Source organism: Psammomys obesus, unplaced genomic scaffold (assembly GCF_907164565.1).
Source record: "Psammomys obesus unplaced genomic scaffold, mPsaObe1.curated_primary_1811, whole genome shotgun sequence".
Lineage (NCBI taxonomy): Eukaryota > Metazoa > Chordata > Mammalia > Rodentia > Muridae > Psammomys > Psammomys obesus.
In genome coordinates, this window is record NW_026586383.1 from 8825491 (window position 1) to 8846874 (window position 21384).

The following is a 21384-nucleotide window of genomic DNA, read 5'->3' on the forward strand; positions in this document are numbered from 1 at the left end:
ACCTGCTGGGGAGATCGTCAGTGCCTTGCGGTTGGTGCGGTCCCATAGAAGACGATGGGGCTCTGCCTTTAAGAGTGTTCTCTTTGCTGTCTGGGAGGTGGTTCTCTTTTGTGTGATGAGCGACCACCCTCAGCACGGCCAACAAAAAGTCACAACTCACGCCTGCACATCTGGCCAATAAGAGCCTTGACGGCGTCTCACCAGCCATTACGTCATAGGAGAAGCAGGCCACATTGACAGTATGACTATGCCTGGGCATCAGCAGAACTCACATCATGATGAGGACATTTGAGTGCCTCTACCCAGCCCCATGCCAGCCACACAGCTCTCCACAGATGATGGCTTCCGGCGGGGTGCAGGTGGAGGAAGGCTCGCCCCCTGTGGGGTCTGTCCCCTAGGAACATGCTCCAATGAAGATGCGCACAACACAAAATGGACCTTTTTCCTTTCTTCTTTTTTTTTGGGGGGTGGGGTGGGGAGGGAGTCTTAGGAAGGACTGGGAGGTGAGGACCCTGCACACACATCTGCACATACACACACATACACACACATACACACACAAATAAGGTTTCAAAGATAAAAACACAAACGGTGTTTGCAGCGTGCAGACTTCAGCGTCCCACGACCCAGTTGGAGGAAGGCTCTGCTGCCCCTAGGAAAGGCGCCAAACACTGTGACAGAGCCTGAGGCTAAAGCGTGGCCCCGTGCAAAGGATACGAGTGGACGGAGACCTTGATGGCCGTTCTTCTGACCAGGTTGAAGGGACTGAAGAGCCACAGGGCCCATGTGGCACTGAACCTGGAGATGGTCCTGCCTTTGTTCAGAACCATGAATGTCTAGAACGGAGCAGAGCAGAAGCGGTTCAGCGAGGAGCAAGAACCCGGGCCCCTCTTAGGCTCACGGGACCTGCTGGAAGAATCAAGGCTCACTGGCCGCAGAGGAGGGGTGCAGAGAGCTAGAGAGGGAGAGGCAGGGCAGCCCACACCCTCACCCTCTCCACAGGAACCTCCGCTCCAAGGCCGACTGCACCAAGACAAGCCCACTGGGTGTTCTTCATGTATGTGTGCTTGTGTGGTGAGTGTATGTGTGTGTGAGGGTACGTGTGTGAGCGTGTGGGGGGGTGTGCAAGTGTACACTGATAGGACACATTCTCCTCCTCCTCCTCTTTCTCCTCTTCCTGCTCCTCTTCCTCCTCCTCCCAGCAGTGAGACTATGAGTGTGTTTCACTATGCCCGGTTGTCTTTTTCACATGTGTTGTAGGGCTCAAACTCAGATGCCCACAGTTGCTCAGGGAGCTCTTGACCGACGGAGCCCTCTCCCAGCCCCGGCACTTAGCTCCCTCCTGACTGCACTCTGGTCCTGGTGCCCCTGCTTTCTACCACCTGGATCTCTGTCCCTCTGTGCATTTAGAACGGTGGGCTCTGGGGAAGAGAGAGGAGGGAAAGACGCCCCTGTGTCTCATCTCTTCTACAAACTGCATTTGCAGTGCCTTGTTCCAGCTCCTCGTCACTTCCTAACGTGCTTACCACGCTCTGGCTGTGCTGAACATCTAAGGTGCACAGGAGAGAGACTGACATGGACACCTCTTTAAACTATTAGCTCTCAACCTTTTTGATTAAAAAAAAATCATTAAATACTCTATTATATTTATACTTTTTTGCTTTTCTCATGTGTGTTTGTGTGTGTGTAGATATATGATAGAAATTTATATATGTGTATGTCTCCCTAACTCACCTATCACCTGTCACTTACCGATTATCTATCGATCCATCTTTCTATCTATCATCTATCTATATCTATCTTTCTACCATCTTTCCATCTATCATCTATGTGTGTATATATCATGCATGTATGTATCTATGTATGTATGTATACATGCATGTATGCATGTATGTATCTATCTATCTATGGATCGAGCTATTGATCATCCATCTCTCCATCTACCTACTGACTGACCTACCTACCTTGCTATGATTGTTCCTGTCTTGATCTTGGATAGCTTCAAAGCTCAGTCACTGAAGGGTTGTTTGTCAGCCTGCTGTACTTACAGCGCTACTGTAAGGCGGTCAAAGCCTAGAAGATGTAGCGTCAGGGCAGGGAAAGTTGAGAGGATGTTGGGGTCCCAGACTTGCTCTCTCTCTTGGCTTGCAGGCCACCATGAGGGGAGCTCTTTCTCTCTGCGTGTACACTATGAACTGCTTCACCCAAAGTGACAAGGCCAAGCATGGATGAATGGAAACCTTTGAAACTATGCACAAAACAACCCTTCCTGCCTTTAAGCTTATTTTATGTGGTATTTTGTTACAGCAAAGGAACATTGACTAACACATACATGTATATGTACATATTCATGCTCGTATGTGTGTGCATCCTGTGATGGCCAGTGTTGTGTCTAGATTGGGTTGGCATGTGTGGGTGGGGATGATCTTGATCATGTGAACTGAGGCGGGAAGAGCCAAGCACTGTGAGTGGAGTTAACCCCAGAAGGTCCTGACTGTGCATGTGAAGAGAAAGCAAGCTGAGCCCTAGCAGTAATCACACTCCTCTTCAGACCACAGACATAATGAAACTGGTTCCCTCAAGCTCCTGTCGCCATGACTTTGCTACTGTGATGGAGTGGAGCCTGGAACTATGAGCTAATAAATCCTTGGTCCATTAAGTTGCTTATGTCAGAGGATTTTATCACAACAAAATGGAAGGAAAGCAGGACACATAGCATGCTAGAAATTAAAAACTTAAGAAACTTGAAAACCCAAGAGCACACAGGCACGAGCACACCTTTCAGGGGCTGCTGCTGGTGATGTCACTTCCTTGGTGACTGCTTTATGCTTATAAGATGTGAGTAAGAGACAGGTGATAACAATTATTCTTTCAAACAGTTTTGACTTCAGGAATCCATGAGCGACCTTGGAAGACTCCAGAGTCTCTAAGGCCAAACTTTAGAGAACCCTGGCTCAAGGCATCCCTCTCTCAACTTCAAAATCCCTGCTCTTGATCTGCAAGAAGGGCTAACACCCCTAAAGGTCCTGGGCTGTGTCTCATCCATGGGAACAAACAACTTCCCATGCACGTTCTGAGCAGCTGTCTGCTTTGGGGATTTGGGTTTAGTTTGCCTGAATCATAGAGTTCCTAAAGATTCAGAGAGAGGGGCATGCAGCTGGCTTTCCATCATCCCATCCCTCAGTAAACAGCTTCTTCCCCTGGGGGTGAGGAGCTCTGGGCGGAAGGAAAGGATGTGGGTGTCCCCCGTGGCAGCTCTTACCCGGTGAGTGCTGTAGAAAGGGTCCAGGTCCTCCAGCGGCTCCCCTACCAGTTCCGCTGGGAGTTCCCCGTAGAACCTGGGCAGCTGGTTGCAGGCTTTCAGGTTCAGCTGAGGCCTGGGCTTCTCGTCCTTGCCCTTCGACTTTCCTTGCTTGGTTCTGACCTTCTTTTCTGCACGATGGGAAGCAATTCGCTTCTCAATCTCTGCCAGCGACTCCGGAGTGAAGCGCCGGAAGTTGTTAGTTCCCATGGACTGGAAGGGGAGCTCCATCTTTTCATTCTTCTTGGGGAAGAAGTCACACTCTTATGGGAAAATAACCACAGAGAGGGGACAGCTTGCCTGCTGAGCTCTCCTTCCATCACCCCTCCTTGATTGCTAGATCAAGCCCTACCCTGTCTCCAGCTCCTCAACACCATTGCTTCCTGCTCACTCTGTAGCAAGCCCCATCCCATTCCCCACAAACTAGCTTTCTACATTTTGTCATCTTTCCTCATCTCTAGAGTTGCCCGGATACAGCCTGGCCTGGCCCCACTGAAGACTGACTCCTGATCTCCATCTTAAATCCCCCCACTCACTTTCTGTCCACAATCTTTTATCTGCTGCTCTTTTTTTCTATATTTCTCCCTTTCTTTGAACTGCCTTTGGGTCTCACTGTCCACGGCAGGAGAGTTTTCTTCATAATCACAGCAGACTAGACTTCCCCACTCAAATCTCGGGCCCATGTCCACCCAGAGTAGCTGAGTTCAGTTTCCTTTGAACTTAGGCTGCTCTGGGCTGGAGCTGGCATTGAAGGTGATCAGTCCAGACTACGAACCAGCTGGACTCCCTCGTCAGCACTTCCTCTAGCCTCAGATCTCAAAGATTCTCTTTGCTGATTATTCCCCATCTCTCCATGGAGAAAGTCAATGGCCATGCTTTCCAGCTGATGAAGAAAAACAGATCTCCAAAACTCTGACTCATCTTTTCACAGCCTTTTCTCCTCCTCCTATGAGGTTGTCACCTTTCATCCCCACCAGGACCAGCCCTTGCCTTTCCCTTCAGATCTTATCCCTCCCAATCCCTGTCCCCCTCATTTCCTTGGCTCCTTCCTATCAATAGTTAGAGATGCTTAACTCTAAACAAACAAAAAATAAAAAAAAAAAACCTTTAGCAATATTTGTTTGGGGCTGTGGAGCCAATTCAATGGAGTTCCATCCCTGAAATCCATGTAAGAGTGGCAGAAGAAAAATGACCTCTGACCCGCAGACATATGCCATGGCACACATGCCCACACATACATTGTCCATACATGCAGAGACACACACAAACTAAATTACAAATTTTAAAATATGTGCTCAGGGCTGGTGAGACAGCTCAAGGGCTGAAGGCACTTGCTGTGCAAGTGGAGAGACCAGAGTTCCATTTTCCTGAAACCCACATAGAGAAGGAAGGAGAAAACAGACTCCACACAGGTGTCCTTTGACTTCGACATGTGTGTATGTGAGTGTGTTTATGCAGGGGCCTGAGCGCGTGCGCGCATGCGCGCGCGCACACACACACACACACACACACACACACACAAATATTAAGTGAAAATGTCAACATTTGCTTGACTACAGCCCATGTTAAGCTCATCCCCTGCTGGGTTTCACAGAGGACTTGCTCACACTGGTGGTCTCCAGTCACTCTGGCATCCTTGCAGCTTGGTTTTGCCCTCAATGCACTGAAATGCCTGCTGCCGAGGACACCAGAGACCTCTCGGTGGCTGGGTCAGGGGACTGTTTTGTTTCCTTCTTGACGGTCTTGTTGGCTCCCGCTTGAAATGCTCTCTTGTCCTGGCTGCTGTGGCACCTCCTGGGTGCCCACTCCTCCTCACCCCTTCTTCTTCAGCTTTTCCTGCAAATTGCTACCAATTGTGGAGTTCCCCTGTGCTGTTCTAAAGAGGAACAGTGTCTGCACCATGGGTAAGGGCTAGCTAGCATCTGTTCCAGAGTGTGGGTTAAGCAATTTGCACACATTATTGTATAACCGTTGTGGACGCTCTCCAGTATTAGCTTCAATGTGTGAACATAAAAAACAGGTGACACCAGGCTTTCCAACATGACATTGTTAGTAGGTGGTGGACCTTGGATCTGGTCTCTGGGAGCATCTCCTCCCTTCCTTCAGATTAGCTCTTATTTCTGTACAGTGGATCCACTGAGTCCTTGCCCCGGGTCTCACTTCTTCGGGATGCACGACCTCATTTGGCATCTTCTCTTGAGTGTCTTATGGGCACCTTAAACTTAGCCTGCCTCAACCTGAGCCTATTACCATCTTGCCACGCTTTCTAATCCTTGACCATCTTCCATCTCTGGCTCTATGAATGGCCCGAATAGCCTGCCCCCCCCAACCTGGATCCTCAAAGTTCACTTCTGCTTTTCAAGTCTGTTCCTTGTGCCTACAGTTAGTCCACCCCTTTGTTTATCCTGAATGGTCCTCCCTAAGCTTTGAACTCTTCACTGTGAAACACCCCTGTCCTCCCTATATGAAGTCTGCCTTCAGATTCCTATTTCATGCTTCTGTTACTGCCTACTTTCTCCATAAACTTTTGGTCTGACACTGCTCTTTGTTTTCTAGGTCTGCCAAAGTGTCAGTACAGGGAGGCCCGAAGAAGCAGCTGTTCTGCTCACCCCTAGAAGACTCTATAACCAGTAGATATTTGTTGAGCCAATAGCAGCAATGGTAAAAACAAACACATTTTGCTTAGAAAAGTAGAGCCAATCACCAGAGTCCACAGAATCAAAGAAATGACCAAATTTAGTGACTTCAAAAAATGTAGTTGGTGTGCCCCAAAGTCCAGCAGATGGTAGCAGAGAGATCACATTCGTTTCTGCTAGAGCGGCCCTGCTTGCTCCCACCTTACCTGGAGACAGCTCTTAGTCCAGTGTCCCCATGGTGGAGACCCTGCTTGCCGAGCCTGTCTGGAGTCAGATCCTGTCCTCAGCTCTCACATGAGGGAGAGCCTGCTTGTTGTTGCCGGCCCTCCAATGTACTGCCAGTCTGGAGAGAGACTTCCCTAGACACCCATCTTAGTCAGCTTTAACTGTTAGCTTGGCACAGTCCTAAAGTCACCGTAGAGGAAAGCCCCCACTGAGGAACTGTCTACTTCAGACTGATCTGCGGACATGTCTCTGAGTGACCGTGTTGATCGTTCATTGATGGAGAAGAGTCCAGCCCACCATGGGCAGCACCATTCCCTAGCCAGTGGTCCTGAACTCTACAAGAAAGCTGAGCATAAGCTGACAGGCAGCTAGCTAGCAGGATCCTTTGCTTCTTGCTGGACTTCCTTGGCTGTGAAGTGAGTCCTTGGTCATATATAATAGTGTGTGGGATAGCAGGCCCACCTTTAAGATCCGGCCTTGACTTCCCTTAATGTGGATGGATCATAAGCCAAATAAAGCCTTTCCTACCCAGAGCTGATCTTGGGGTATTTTTTCACAGTGGCTGCCTCTCTTGTTTATTAATACCTTGTCACTTGCCTGGGATTCTCTCTGCCTCCTTATCTCACTTTCTGCCCTTGTGCTTCCTCTTGATTGGCAAGTAAGTGTGTCTGCTTCCACTCCATGAGGCCTCTTTGTGCTTCTCATGTCTGTTTCACCTATTCGTATAAAGCCACAATGGGCATTTTCACGTGGGCTTTCCCACACCTAGGCCTTTCTTCTGATCTCTAGACTTGCCACCCAAATGGACTTACCAGTTTGAATGCTTAGTGGGCACCTGGGGAATCTTTGGGTCTCCTGATAGCACCATCTTCCCTCCACACAAACCCAGTATCTTTCTAAGATGAAAAGTCAGATGCCCCTTTATGCCTCTTTCTAAGGCAAACTTTCCTTCCTTATTCCAAGCACTAGTTTTGACTCTGGGTGACAGCCATTAATGAGCTGCGGCTCTATACCATTGGGAACTTATTTGGCCATAAATGTCATAGCCCCTTACTCCTGAGAGGACAAAAAGGCTGGCTTATGGTGACCCGAGGCACAGTCTAACCTCATCTCAACTTGGTGTAATCATCCATCCACACTCGTCACTCTTTCTCTACACATAGGCCCCGTCCCACACAGGCTTGTCCCTTAGTCTCTCACTATTTCTGTACATGAAAAGTTAGTGTTTTCCAAAAGCTTAGACTCCAAGCTTTGAAACTTCATACTGTTTTATTATGCTCAGTGTATCTGGTTTTAATGTTGAGGTATTTGATCCACTTGAACTTGAGTTTTGTGCAGGGTGATAAATATGGATTTATTTGCTTCTTATACATGCAGACATCCAGTTAGACCAGTACCATTTGTTGAAGATTCTTTCCCCCAACTGTGTATTTTAGCTTCTTCCTGTCCATAGGTATGTGGATTTATGTCTGGGTCCATTGATCAATGTGTCTGTTTCTATGCCAATACCATGCAGTTTTTATTACTATGGCTCTGTAGTAGACCTTGAAATCAGAAATAGTGATACCTCTGAAGGCTCTGTTATTGAATAGGATAAAACAATCCTGGGTGTTTTTATTTTCCCATATGAAGTTTAGTATTGTCCTTTCAAGATCTGTAAAGAATTGTATTGGAATCTATAAAGAATTGTGTTGCTTTTAGTAGGATGGCCATTTTTACTATGTTAATCTTACCAATCCATGAACATGGGAGATCTTCCCATATTCTTGTATCTCCTTCAATTTCTTTCTTCAAGACTTGAAGTTTTTGTCATACAAGTCTTTCACTTTTTTTTATTAGAGTTACCCCAAGATATTTCATATAATTTGTGGCTATTGTGAAGGGTGTTGTTTCCCCTGATTTCTTTTTTTAATGAAGTATTTTTTTTCTATTTATTTATTTACTTACTTACGTATACAGCATTTTGTCTACATATGTGCCTACACACCAGAATAGGGCACCAGATCTCACTAGAAGGTGAGCCACCACGTGGTTGCTCAGAATTGAACTCAGAACCTTTGGAAAAATGGCCAATGTTCTTAACCTCTGAGCCATCTCTTTAGGCCTCCCTTGATTTCTTTCTCAGTCTGTTTGTCATGTATATACAGGAAGGTTACTGATTTTTTTTTTTTTAGTTAATCTTGTATACAGCCACCTCACTGAAGGTATTTATCAACTGCAAGAGTTCCTTGTTAGAATTTTTGAGTCACTTATATATACTATCATATCATCTGCGAGTAACAATACTTTGGCCTCTTCCTTTCCAATTTGTACCCCTTGGTCTCCTTCAGTTGTCTCCTTGCTCTAGCTAAAACTTCAACTACTGTGTTAAATAGACACGGAGTGGGCAGCCTTGTCTTGTTCCTGATTTTAGTGGGATTGTTTTGAGCTTCCCCCCACTTTATTTGCTGTTAGACATGTTACATGTCTATCTGCATGCTGCGTGTTGCCTTTATTATGTTTAGGGTTATATTCCTAGTCTCTCCAAGACTTTTATCACAAAGAGCTGTTGGCTTCTGTCAAAGGCTTTTTCAGTGTCTAATTATATGTTCATGTTTTCTTCTCAGTTTGCTTATCTAGTAGACTACATTACTTATTTTGATATGTTGAGCCATCCCTGCAGCCCTGAGATGAAGCCTACTTGGTCATGGTGAATAATCTTCTTAATGTGTTCTTGGATTCAGTCTGAGAATATTTTATTGAGTATTTTTCTACTTATGTTCATAAGGGAATTGTATGTAATTCTCTTTTTTTGTAGAATCTTTGTGTGGTTTGGGTATCAGGGTGACTGTGGTCTCATGAATTTGGCAATGTTTCTTCTGTTTCTGTTTTGTGGAATAATTTGAGTAGTATTAGCATTAACTGTTCTTTGAAAGTCTGGTATAATTTTGTGCTAAAACTGTCTGACCCTGGGCTTTTGTTGTTGTTGAAAGACTTTCAATGGCTGCTTCTATTTTCTTAGGGGTTACAGGTCTATTTAAACGGTTTACCTGAGCTTGATTTAACTTTTATAAGTGGTATCTATTGAGAAAATTAGCCATTTCTTTTAGATTTTTCCAGTTTTTCAGAGGACAATTTTTTTAATCTGATAGAAGAGAAGTGGAGGGTAGCCTTGAACACATTAGCACAGAAAACAACTTCCTGACCAGAGCATGGACATTGCAGGCACTAAGATCAACAATTAATAAATGGGACTCATGAAACTGAAAAGCTTCTGTAAGGCAAAAATGCCATCAATAGGACAAAAGTGCAGCCTACAGAATGGGGAAAGATTTTCACCAACTCCAGATCTGATAGAAGGCTTTATATATTTTCATATGTCCAAAATATATAAAGAACTCAGGAACATCAACAAACCAAACGATCCAATTTAAAAATGGGGTGCAGATCTAAACAGAGAATTCTCAATAGAGCAATTTCAAGTGGCAGAGAAACACTTAAATGTTCAATATCCTTGGCCATCATGGAAATGCAAATCAAAACTACTTTGAAATTCCATCTTACACCTTTCAGAATGGCTAACACAAGTAACAACACATGCTGCTGAGGATATGCAGCAAGGGGAACATTCCTCCATTGCTGGTGGGAATGCAAACTTGTACAGCCATTCCAGATTGATTGGAAATCAAGATGACATTTCCTCGGAAAACTGGGATTGATCTACTTCAAGATCCAGCTTTACCACTCTTGAACATATATCCAACTGACACACCATCCTGCCATAAGGACACTTGTTCAATCATGTTCATAGTAGCTTTATCCATAACAGCCATAAACTGGAAACAAAGTAGATACACCTAACCAAAGAACAAATAAAGAAAATGTGATACACTTACACAGCAGAGCATTATTCAGCTGTAAGAAAAAAAATGACATCATTAAATTTGCAGGCAAATGTATGAAACTAGGAAAACATCATCTTAAGCGTGGCAACCCTTACTCAGAAAGACAGACATGATACAAACTCACTTATAAGTGGATATCAGCTGTAAAGTAAAGGGTAATCGCACTATAATCCACAGACCCAGAGAGGCTCATTAACAAGGAGAGCCCAACAGGGGACACTTGAATCTCCCTGGAAAGGGAAAATAAGAGTAGATCATGCAGGTAGGTTGGGGGGAGGGTGGGCATGGAAACAGGAGGGGTCAGGTGGAGGAGGAAGGGACAGGGGAGGGATAGGAAACTTCAGTAGAGGCCATTTATGGGATGCTTGGACACCCAAGCTGTGGAAACTTCAGAAACCTCCAAGGGTAACCCTAGCCAGGACGCCTAGTAATAGAGAATACAAATCCTGAACCTGGCTATCTCCTGTAATCAGCCACATCTCTCAGGGGGACACCAACCCAGCACAGAACCTTTGACCCACACCTGTCCTGCCTACAAGACCTGTTGAGACAATGGTGGCTCAGAGCTGGTGGGAGTGCCAACAGATGCCCATGCCACAAGAGGGAGCCCATTTCAGACACTGCCTGGGGGGCCAGGAACTGGAAGCTGGTTGGCTAGGAGCCCTAGAGCAGAACCGAACACCACACACACACACACACACACACACACACACACACACACACACACAATGAAATAATTCCTAACGCTATTCTGCTATACTCACAGATCAGTGCCTAGGCCATCTGTCATCAGAGAGGCTTCCCCCAGCAACTGATTGGAGCAGAGGCAGAGACCCACGGCCAAACTTTAGGTGGCTCACAGGGAAGCCCACGGAAGAGGGTGAGGAAGGATCATAGGAGTCAGAGGGAGCGCGGACGCCAGGAGAGCATGACCCACAGAATCGACCAGCAGGGGTCACGGGGCAACCATGGAACCTGTGTGGCTCCTCATTAGGTCCTCTTCTCACTGCTGTGGTTATTTATCTTGGGGGTTTGTGGGTCTCCCAACAGTGGGAGTGTGGGTATCCTTGACTCTTTTGCCTGCTTTCTGGACCCTTTTCCTCCTACTGCGTTGCCTCATCCAGTCTTACTATGGGGGGTTGTGCCTAGTTTTAGTCCATCTTGTTATGCTGTGTTTGATATCCCCAGGAGGCCTGCTATTTTCTGAAGGGAAATGGAGGAGCAGTGGATCTGGAGGAGAGGGGAGGGGAAGGAGGACAGGGAAGAGTGGAGGGAGAGAATTGTATTGTATGAGAGAAAAATAAATAAAAAGAAGAAATGTGGTACATTTACACAATGCAGTATTATTCAGCAGTTTAAAAATGACATTATGAAATTTGCAGGCAAATATATGAAACTAGAAAAAAAATCATCCCAAGTGAGGCAAATCCAGACCCAGAAAAACAAACATGGTATGTAATCATGTATTCGTAAGTGGATACTAGCTGAAGTGTAATCGATGGTCATGCCAACCCTGACCCAGAGAGGCTGAGTAACAAGGAGGGCTCTAATCGGGGTGCATGGATGTCCCTGTGAAGGGGAAACAGTGTAGATTTGTGGGATGGACTGGGGGCAGTTGGAGATGGGAACAGCAGGGATCAGGATAGGGAGGGAGGGAGAGAGGAAGGGATGGAGGGAGAGAGTTTGGGGAGAGATGACTGGAACTGGAGAGCATTTGGGGGGGGGTGAAAACCTAGTGCAGTGGAAACTCCCTGGGATCTACGAGGGTGACCCTAGGGAAGTCCTGGTAATGGAGGCCACAGAGCCCGAACCTACCACCTTCTCCAACCAGGCAAGACTGTCAGCGGTGGGTTTGGACACCAGCCCAGCTACATAACCTTCGACCTACAACCTGCAAGATGTTCGGGGGCAAGGTGGTGCAGGGCTTGTGGGCGTGGCCAACCAGTGACTGGCCTATGCCACAAGAAGGACCCCAGGCCTGACACTGCCTGGATGACCAGGAGCCAGAGGCCGGATGGCCCAGAGACCTAGGGTAGAACCAAGCATGACTGGCCAAAACAAACAAAAATCAGTAAAATGATTCTTAATGATGTTCGGCTATACTCATAGAATGATGTCTAGTCCAGTTATCACAGAGAAAGCTCCTTCCTGTTGGAGTTCAGGAGAACCCTGCAGAAGAGGGGGAGGAGGAATTGTGAGAGCCAGAGAAGTGAAGGACACCAGGAGAGCGCAGCCAACCGAATCAGCTAAGCAGGGCTCATGGCTGCAGCAGCAAAGATGGAGCCTGCATGGGTGTGTGCTGGGTTCTCTGTGTATGTTGTGGTTGTTGGCTTGGTGTTTTAGGGGAACTCCTGCCAGTGGGAGTGAGGGGGTCTGTGAGTCTTTCATGTGCTCTTGGGACCGTCTTTTTCTTACTTGGCTGCCTTACTCACCTTGATGTAAGGGTTTGTGCCTGGCCTTATTGTATCTTGTACCATGTTTGGTTGACGTCTCTGGGAAGTCTCTGGGAGATGGAGCTGGTAAAGAGGGTAGATGGGGGAAAACTGGGAGGAGTGGAGGGAGGGGAAGCTGTGGTCAGGATGTATTGCGTGAGATAAGAATGAATAAAATGAAAAAATAAAAACCCTTCATACTGAAACTCTCACTTTCACATGCAGCCCCTCAGATATCGCCGGCCCCTGAAGGGTGGCTGTATGCATCTGCACGCAGCCATGGCCATTCCACTGCCACCCGCTTCTTTCCTGCTTCCAGGACTCCGGTCCCGCACACAGACTGCCTCTCTGGTTCTCTCCCTCCAGCTCCATCTCTGCCTGTTTCCCTCCTCCACTTACTTGTGCTTATTCATGATCATCTGTGTGCATGTATGTACACATGTACATACACATGCGTGTGGAGATCAGAGGACACCCTCAGCTGTCATTCTTCAAGTGCCATCTGTGTTGTTTGTTTTCTTGAGAAGGGTCTCTCCCTGCACCTGACTCCCCTTCCCCAGAGCTGAGTTATAACCTCTCACCACCATCCTCAGCTGCGTTTTTTTCTTCCTTTTTTTTTTTTTATATGGTTTTCTGGAGGTCAGACTCAGGCCCTTCTATTTGCAAAGCAAATATATTACCAAGGAAGCTATCTCTCCAGCACCCTGCTTTGCCTTAAACGTACAAAGTGTAATTTTTTTGAGTCAGGGTGCCACTATACAGCAAAGTCTGGAATTCACTAAGATGCCCAGGCTGGTCTTGAGTTCATGATTCTCCTGCCCCATCCTCTTGAGTGCCAGGACTATAGTTGTATGGATACCACACACATCTTATGGAGGACATTTAGTCACACCTTCCAGTCTCCGTCCCCTCTGCCCAGCTTTATGCTCACGTTTACAGCCACACACAGGCCTTCCACCATGGCCTTGCCAGCCAAGGCTCCCTCAGAGCTCGCTCCTGTACATAGTCCCTGTCCACGCTCTGCCCCTTTACCTGCCCTGATTTTTATTAGCATTTCTACCGCCTGATGTTAAATTTTCTAGCAGCTCATTATTTATCTCCTTCAGCAGGGTCTGTTTGACTAACTGTGGAACCCATAACACTGAAACAAATATGTGCTACATTGTAGGAAATCAGCAAATATTTGTTGGATATAATCAGTGAATAGTTATGGGACCTGAAGGGACATGAATAAAATATTTATGGACTAGTCTTTGTCATCTGGCCCAGGATTAAACTTTGGGAAGTTAGAAACAACAACAAAAAATGTTTTGAAATGTCAATCTAGGGAATAAAGACTGCCTTATGTTGTTGCTGTAAAACCATGTGATAGATAGATAGATAGATAGATAGATAGATAGATAGATAGATAGATGATAGATAGTAGATTGAAAGATAGATAATAGATGATAGGTAAATAGATGCAGATAAATAGATAGATGATAGATAGATAGATAGATAGATAGATAGATAGATAGATAGATAGATTCTACCCTCCTATACATAAACATCATTCTCTAAACAGAAGGAAGAGTCTCTGGAGGTAGGAAATAGAGAGATACTGAACAACAGGATGTCAGGTGCATAGACACCAGGCAGACAAAGTTTAAGAATGGGTTGGACTTATTTTGGTGAGGCAGTGATTTTAATAATGAGTGCCATGAGTGAGTTGGCTCCCAAAATGGAACCATTCCATCCAAATTAGCACCAAGAAATGAAGAGGATGCAGCTGGATTCCTGAATGTCAGAGAGAACAGGATGGGTATATTATACAGGTGTAAACATGACCAAGATAGCTGTAAGAACCACACCCAAAGTGGAGCCACACACGGTCTCGAGTTCTGCTGGTCAATGGCGTGTGTGCTGTGAGGGTGACCTGGGACAGAGGCTGCTTGGAGCTTTCATGTCTCTATGAGAGTGTGACCAAGCTGGGGCCCGGGAAAGGTAACTGTATGTTGGGAGTGTATCAGGTTCTCTGGTCCATAGAACAGATATCAAAACTAGCCTGGGCACTGGCATACACACACACACACACACACACACACACACACACACACACACACACCTGCACACCTATACCTACATATCACATACATCAGTAATGCTGGCATGTTTCCAGATAGACTTCCCACTGTATTGAAAAGTTTTATCCCTAATATGTCATTGGAACATCAGGGTTTCTGGATATATGTGCTGTCTGGGGAAGAGAAAGGAAGTAGCTATGCATGAGGCAAGAGGGCTCAGTGCAGTCATGGAAATGAACATCGAGAGCAGAAGCCATGCCTGCGCACACATCCTAGATGGAGCCTCCGATAGCCATGGCACCAGAAAGAAGGCGCAGGGCAGGAGGGAAGGGAGCATCCTAGCTGGCGATCGATCTGCTGCAGACTTGGATCCACCTTCCTGCAAGAGCAAGCCCGAAGCTCGGCCCTGTCCGTGGTGCTGAACGGCAAGAGCGAGGATGGGCTCTGACTCTAGAGGGTTCCTGTGAGCCATGGAGAGCGAATAATTCACAGCACCAAGCGAGTGTGACTGGTGGGATGTGGTTAGATGTACCTCTGTAGGAGGGAAAAATATGTAGAAGTTGACAGAAAAAAAATCAAAGCTGAGTGTTTGGGGGAGGGAAGGGCCCAATCAGTTATGAAATCGAGACAGCTTTGCTCTCCAAAATAGAGACCCAAATGAAATTGAAGAAGAGGAGTATTGATTATAAAGAGCCTTTGTTTCCCTAAATTATCGAAAAATTAAAAATTTTCTTTGTCGGGAAGGAAATGAAAGACATCCCCCATCATATGATCTGGGAATACTGTGGCCAGGGACTCAGTGATGAGCCAAGCCAGAGCCACATAATCTGAGTTGCAACTACAGAGAGCACCCAGAGAGACGGCTCTGGCGGTAAAGTCACCATGTTGCATGCAGAAGGACCCAAGTTCAACTCCCAGAGCCCATGCTGAAAACAAACAAAGAAGCAAAACTGGGTGTGGCGAGGTGTGCATGCAGTCACTGAGGAGGTGAAGGCCTCGGGAGTCCTGGGCCCACTGGCCAGCCAGCCTAGCCTACCTGGTGAGATACAGACGGGAGACCCTCCCTCAAGAAACAACAAAGTGGGTGGTGCCTGAGGAGCACTCCCTGAGGCTGTCCTCTGGTCTCCACGTGCACCCCGTGCCCACAGACACGTGTGCATCTGAACACGCGTTCGCACACATGAAGTACACAGAGGTCCCATGGTGTTGTTGGAATGGCCACTAGGCTTAGAGACGTAAAGTATGGATTTGGAACGTGACTAAGTCTTTGAAGCCCTGTGACCCACACTTCTGTGTTTCCAAACTGGAGCTGACTCCCTCTGGCCTGCTCACCCGACACCGTTGCTGAGGGGACAGACAATGCGTGCGCAAGCATTTGTCACCTAAGTGCTGTGCAAGCGCAGCACGCCGGTGTTAGCATCCCATTACACGTGTGTAATAGCCAGTGGCCACTTAGCCGATTTCCAAGCCACACCGCTGGGTCTCAGGCACATAAATTAAATAAACACGTGGGCCCATTTGCAATTATATTCAATCTAAAAATCTTACAGGGCTCCACTTTATTTCTCTACCCACCATCTTTAGTGTGTGGATACTTTTGAATACGATTAAGCTGCCCAAAATAAAAGCACTCATTCAATGAGGCAATTTAAATGACAATAACCCCAAAGAGACTGAAGGAGATTTGTGTTGTGGGTGAGTTTTTGTTTAAAAAATTCAGAATCTACTTCATTTTTTTTTTTCTATCAATCTTCTCCCCACTCCCAGCTCCTGTACTATTCCATGGGACCAAACTAAACACATCACTTGCAGAGTTCTGGGAGGAGGGTGGCAAGAATTGAATTCTTATCATTTTTAAGACCACAGCTTTCCACTGCTACATGCACGTAAGTAACCCAGCGGTCTGTAAGGATAAAGCATAGGCTTAATTCAAATGCCATCTTGAAAAGACCAACGTAGACAATTCCTTGCTATTTATGAAGTTCCGTGAACAGTGAACTTCCTGGTAGAAAGCTGATTTAATAATTGATTAAGGTGTGTGTGTGTGTGTGTGTGTGTGTGTGTGTGTGTGCACATGTGTGCGCATGAGAACAAATAATGCACATCTGTATGGAAGCCAGAGAGCAACCCAGGTGTGACTAAGCTTATTTGTTGTTCTGTTTTACTTTGAGACAGTCTTCCCATGCAGCCCTGGATGACCTGGAACTCGAGATGTAGACCAGGCTGGCTTTTGACTCACAGAGATCTTCCTGCTTCTGCCTCCTATGTGCTAGAATCCAGGGTGTGCATCACCACTCCCAGCGTACCTTGGCAGACGGCCCGGGGACTCACCTGTCCGTCTTAGCTCTGGGATTACAAGTGTGCACCACCATGCCTGGCATTTCCACACGCCTGTGTCTAAGGCACAGACATCAGCCCTCACCCTTGCACAGCAGGGGCCATACTGACCAGGCCGTGCCCCCGCCTCAGCTAAGCTGTTTCAGGGTGCTGGCATCACCATCAGGGGACCTGCTATCTCAGCAGGCATGAGTGAAATGCATCCATTCCTGCTGAGCCTCCTCGGTCTGCTACACTGTGTCTTCCTGGGTTCTCCAACACTGCTTTTCACTAAAGGTGCAACCGCCGCCAGGGTGCCAATTCCAGGCTGACACACTCGCCAGCCTCTGTTGCTGCTTCTCTTGGCAATCTGCCCCGTATGCTCTGTATGAAACTTCACTAAAGGCTTCTTTTTCCCCAAGTCACGAAATATTGGAGCTTCTTGGGAGTCTGTCCCAGTGCCCTTATGTGTCCTGTCTCAGGGTAACCGGGGCTTTCTTTCCTCTTCCGGCTTCAACAGCCACTCGAACCTCTCTCCAAGGCTGAGCTGCCATCTAACCCACCTGCTCCTTTGGACTGTATCTTACCTCCTCTAAATTGGTTTCCTTTTGTCTGTATCTTCTGCTGCATTAAGTGATGCCCACAAGTGCCCAGTGGCTCTGTCCCAAACGTAGAGACACACTCCCCCCTGCTCCAGTCACCCAGCCCTGGTCATGTTGTGTAGCTTCTGTTTGCTCACCAAAGGACTCCGCCATACTGTTTTCTCCATATTCACAGCAACCAATATGACTTTTGTTAATGCATTCATTCAGTGGTTCCTTGTGTGTGTGTGTGTGCGTGTGCGTGTGCGTGTGCGTGTGTGTGTGTGTGTGTGTGTGTGTGTGTGTGGGCATGGCACACATGCTGTGCCATGTGCGTTGACGTCAGTAGGCAACTTGCAGGAGTCTGTTCCCTCTCTCCACATGTAGGTCCCGGCCGTCAAACTCAGATCGTCAAGCTGGGAGGCCTGTGCCTTCTCCTCTGTGCCCTCTCCCCAGCCCGCGACATGCTGTCTGAGAATGGAAACTGAGTGCTGTTAGTGCTGTGATTATTCCCTTCAGAGGCTTCTCATCAGCTTCAGATCAGGTCCACGTTCACTCCCACGGCACAGCCTGGCGTAACCTGGCCCCTCCCCATCCTCACCACCGGCTCCTTTGTTTCCTTCCTGGAAGTTCTCGCCGGTAGTTCAGTGGCTGGAGTTCGTGCTCCTTTCTGCTCTGGTTCTTTCACACTTGTTTTATCACCGCCCCCCCCCCCAGCACTGCTCTTTCTGTCCTTCAGGCTGACTTCTCTTGTTCTTTCAGTTTAGTTTAAATGCCCTTTCTTCAGAACAGCCCTCCCTGGCCCTCACTCCGCACGGTCTCTTTCTCACAGCGGCCTCCACCTCTATGGCACCATTCCAGCGCCATCTGTTGAGATGCTCGCTCTTGTCCTAACATCCCGACACCTACAAAAGCACCCATCTTTCCCACTGCATTCTTAGCACCCCAGAGAGCGATGACACAGGGGTAAGTATTGATGATTTGTTGGGTAAAGGGACCAACAGGCAGAAGTAGGGCGCTTTCCTGGAGACTCTTAGAGTGGAGAATCAGAAAGCACTTGTTGTGATTAGCTTCTGCCATTGGTGCTGGTTTGACATGAGAGTGAAAGCTATAGTTCTCACCCCTCAAAGATGCTGGGCATGACTGGGACTCTCTTCTAAAGGAAGTGAAGTCTGGGCTGAAGCAAGACGGTTAAAAAGAAAAATGGAAATGGGAAAGGGGATGAAAATAAGTTCAGCACTTTGTTTAAGGGTCACGGGATGCTGTGAGACAAACTCTCTGGTTTGAGAAGAGGGAGGCCTGGAGTCAGCTGACCCAGGACCTGCTGCCAACTGGAATTCTGAGGCCTGGCATCATTTTCATCTCTGCAAGCAGTTACCACACAGACAACAGCAGAGCTCTCCCTGTGCCCTGCTGCCTTAAGAACCCGGAAGCCTATGGGGAACCGCAGGCCTTGCCCGATGAGGGAAAATCTGGGTTCCATGAACATGAGGGCTTCTTCGAAGCTCCAGGTCAGGCCTCGTCTGGCCATGCAGCTGGCAGGAGGCCTTCTCATCTGTGTGACACATCACCTTCTCAGCTCCCTGAGGAGTAGAAGCCACAGTGCACAGCCATCTGGGCAAACACAGACCTCTATGCTTGTGTCTACGCCTGGATACGGACATGACCCTGGGTTTGGACAGCTCAGGGCCTTCTCTCTTAAAACCATCATGGACCAGGGGAATGAGCTCAGTTGCTGGGAGGTGTGATGACTCTGAAATCTGCTATTTCGCTGTCATTAATTGCTGGAAGCCAGCTACGTGCTAGATGTCTTTGGACACCAAGGAAGGCAATGCGGAGACACAGAGCATTGAGAAGCTGAGGCTGCTGCCCCTGGCACCGGCTCTAACAAGCTCTTCTCTGTGCTGGGACACAGGGTCTGGATCCAGTTCCTCACATGTGCATGAAGGGACTGGTATAGGTTGTACATTAAGATCTTCCTTCTCAAAAGGAAACTGTGTTCCATATTTTACTGACATGTTTGTGGCCAAACAAATTCCTAATGATCAGGACAGAATTAGGAAAAAAAAAATCATCTTGAAGGTTTAAGAAATCAAGTGTTTTGAAGTGTGGAAGAAATAACAGAGACATCTCTGAGTGTCCTGGGTAAGTTGTTGGTAGAGGGTTTAAAAAAAAACTTTGTGAGTGTGTATGTGTGTATATTAGTGGGGTGTGTCTTCATGTGTGTGTGTATTTGTGTGTGTGTCTTCATGTGTGTGAGTGTGTGTGTATGTCTTCGTGTGTGTGAGTGCAGACATACGTGTGTCAGGCCACGTGTGGATGTCAGAGGACAACCTCTGCCGTGGTCTTGACTGTTGTCCTTGTTTGAGGAGGGTCTCTTTGTTGGTTGTCGTTGAGTGTGCCACGCTAGCTGGCCTGCAAGCTTCTGGGCTTCTTTGTCTTCCACCACTCGTGTCAGGAGTTAACATTGCAGCTGTGAAGCACAGCTTCACTGGGCTCTGACGAGGTGAAGTCAGGTGTTCCCATCAGCATGTACCTGCTGAGCCATTTCCCTGACCTACGTGCTGATGAAATGACAGACACTTGCAATACCCATAGTGCCTGGGGGAGGCACGGCCCACCCTGAGCCTTGGGGACTTTTGCAGACTTGTGCCCTGTCTGCAGGGCCCACTGGGACCTTTCCCCTCCAACTCTGGTTTCCATAGGTTACATCCTGCAAGCAGGGGCACCTAGGTGGGACCCCTGTCCACGAAGCAATTCTACGGTGGTTAATCTTCTTAAGCATTAATTATTTTAGAGCCAAACATATTTCTTGTAAAGAGTAATTCCTCTTTTCTTTGCTAAATTTCTAAAGAAAAATATGCAAAGTCTAATAAAAATTGACAGGTAGAAATGGGTTTTAGACAAAAAGTTCTAAGGCAGGAGCACTGTGAACATTATGTAAATGCCAAGCAGTATAATGCAGCCCTTTGGTTTATTCTGAGGCGGCAAAGGGCACTGGGAAAATCCCAAGCTGCCTTGCAGCTCCTGGCATTGAAGGAATTCGCCTTTTGTTCACAAGTCACATTTTGATTTGGTCCTTGAATTTTCTGTCCAAATGTGGAGTTCTGACAGAATCACGAGTCTCCTGTTCGCCTATGGCTTCCACCTGGCTCCTCTGTGAGCCTTTCTGGGTCTGGCCTGTCTGAACTGGGTGTCCTGCTGTCTTATCACATTTGACAGTTGTGCTTATTTGTGCATTTGCTCAATATCTGTCTGTCCCACTGTCTGTGTTCCATGCAGGCAGAAGTGACTTCTTTTTTCCATTCTTAGCTCTGAGTCCTCAGGGCCCTGCACAGTGAAAAGCACACAGCAGATGGTCCAAGTGGGTTTTCTGACTGTTTGCATCAAATATTGTCATTGGATTAAAAGCATGATCTGAAGGAAGGAGCCACATTTGGAAAACTTTGTAGCATGTGTCTAGTTTTAGACTTTGCAGCATGCAATAGATTGAACCCAATCTTTGCATCTCCTGAGGAATATTCTTTGCATATTTTTATAGTTGCCACAAGCCTTCCCCACCACAACAAAACATGTATCACTGGTTAATAAGTCAATATTTGAAGAGACAGCAAGTGCCATACTGAATTGTTAGATTTCGGAGCCCAGACTCTTGGCTTTAAATCCCTACTTAAGGAGCATCAGGGAAGAGGGGAGGGAAACATGTAAGAGCTGGAGGATGAGGAGAGCGATGGGATGCTGTCTCCTAGACAAGGCCACTGCTTGTATGAACACACAGTGGCTCTGGTTACCTGCACAAGACCAGCATAAGAGCAAGCCAGTCTACATTCCAGCACGGACACGGGAGGGTCTTGCAGAGCCCAGCCCCCTAGCTGAGGTACTACTTACGGCTACTGAAGAAGGGAGAGTCACTCTTCTCTGGGGCACAGTTGCTGGCATGCTGCCC

General features: G+C 47.1%; 1 protein-coding gene across 3 annotated transcripts in view; it reads right to left on the reverse strand.

The window, feature by feature from the left end:
- Scn10a (sodium voltage-gated channel alpha subunit 10) overlaps window positions 1-3532 on the reverse strand; it is an 81149-nt gene extending 77617 nt beyond the window's left edge. For all 3 annotated transcript variants that reach the window (XM_055601603.1, XM_055601602.1, XM_055601601.1), the window contains exons 1-2: window positions 3263-3532; window positions 718-836 (exon numbers count right to left, since the gene is read on the reverse strand). In XM_055601603.1, coding sequence (XP_055457578.1) covers window positions 718-836; window positions 3263-3532 — 389 coding nt within the window. The remainder of the gene's footprint in view (window positions 1-717; window positions 837-3262) is intronic.
- Between the last annotated feature and the right edge of the window lie 17852 nt (window positions 3533-21384).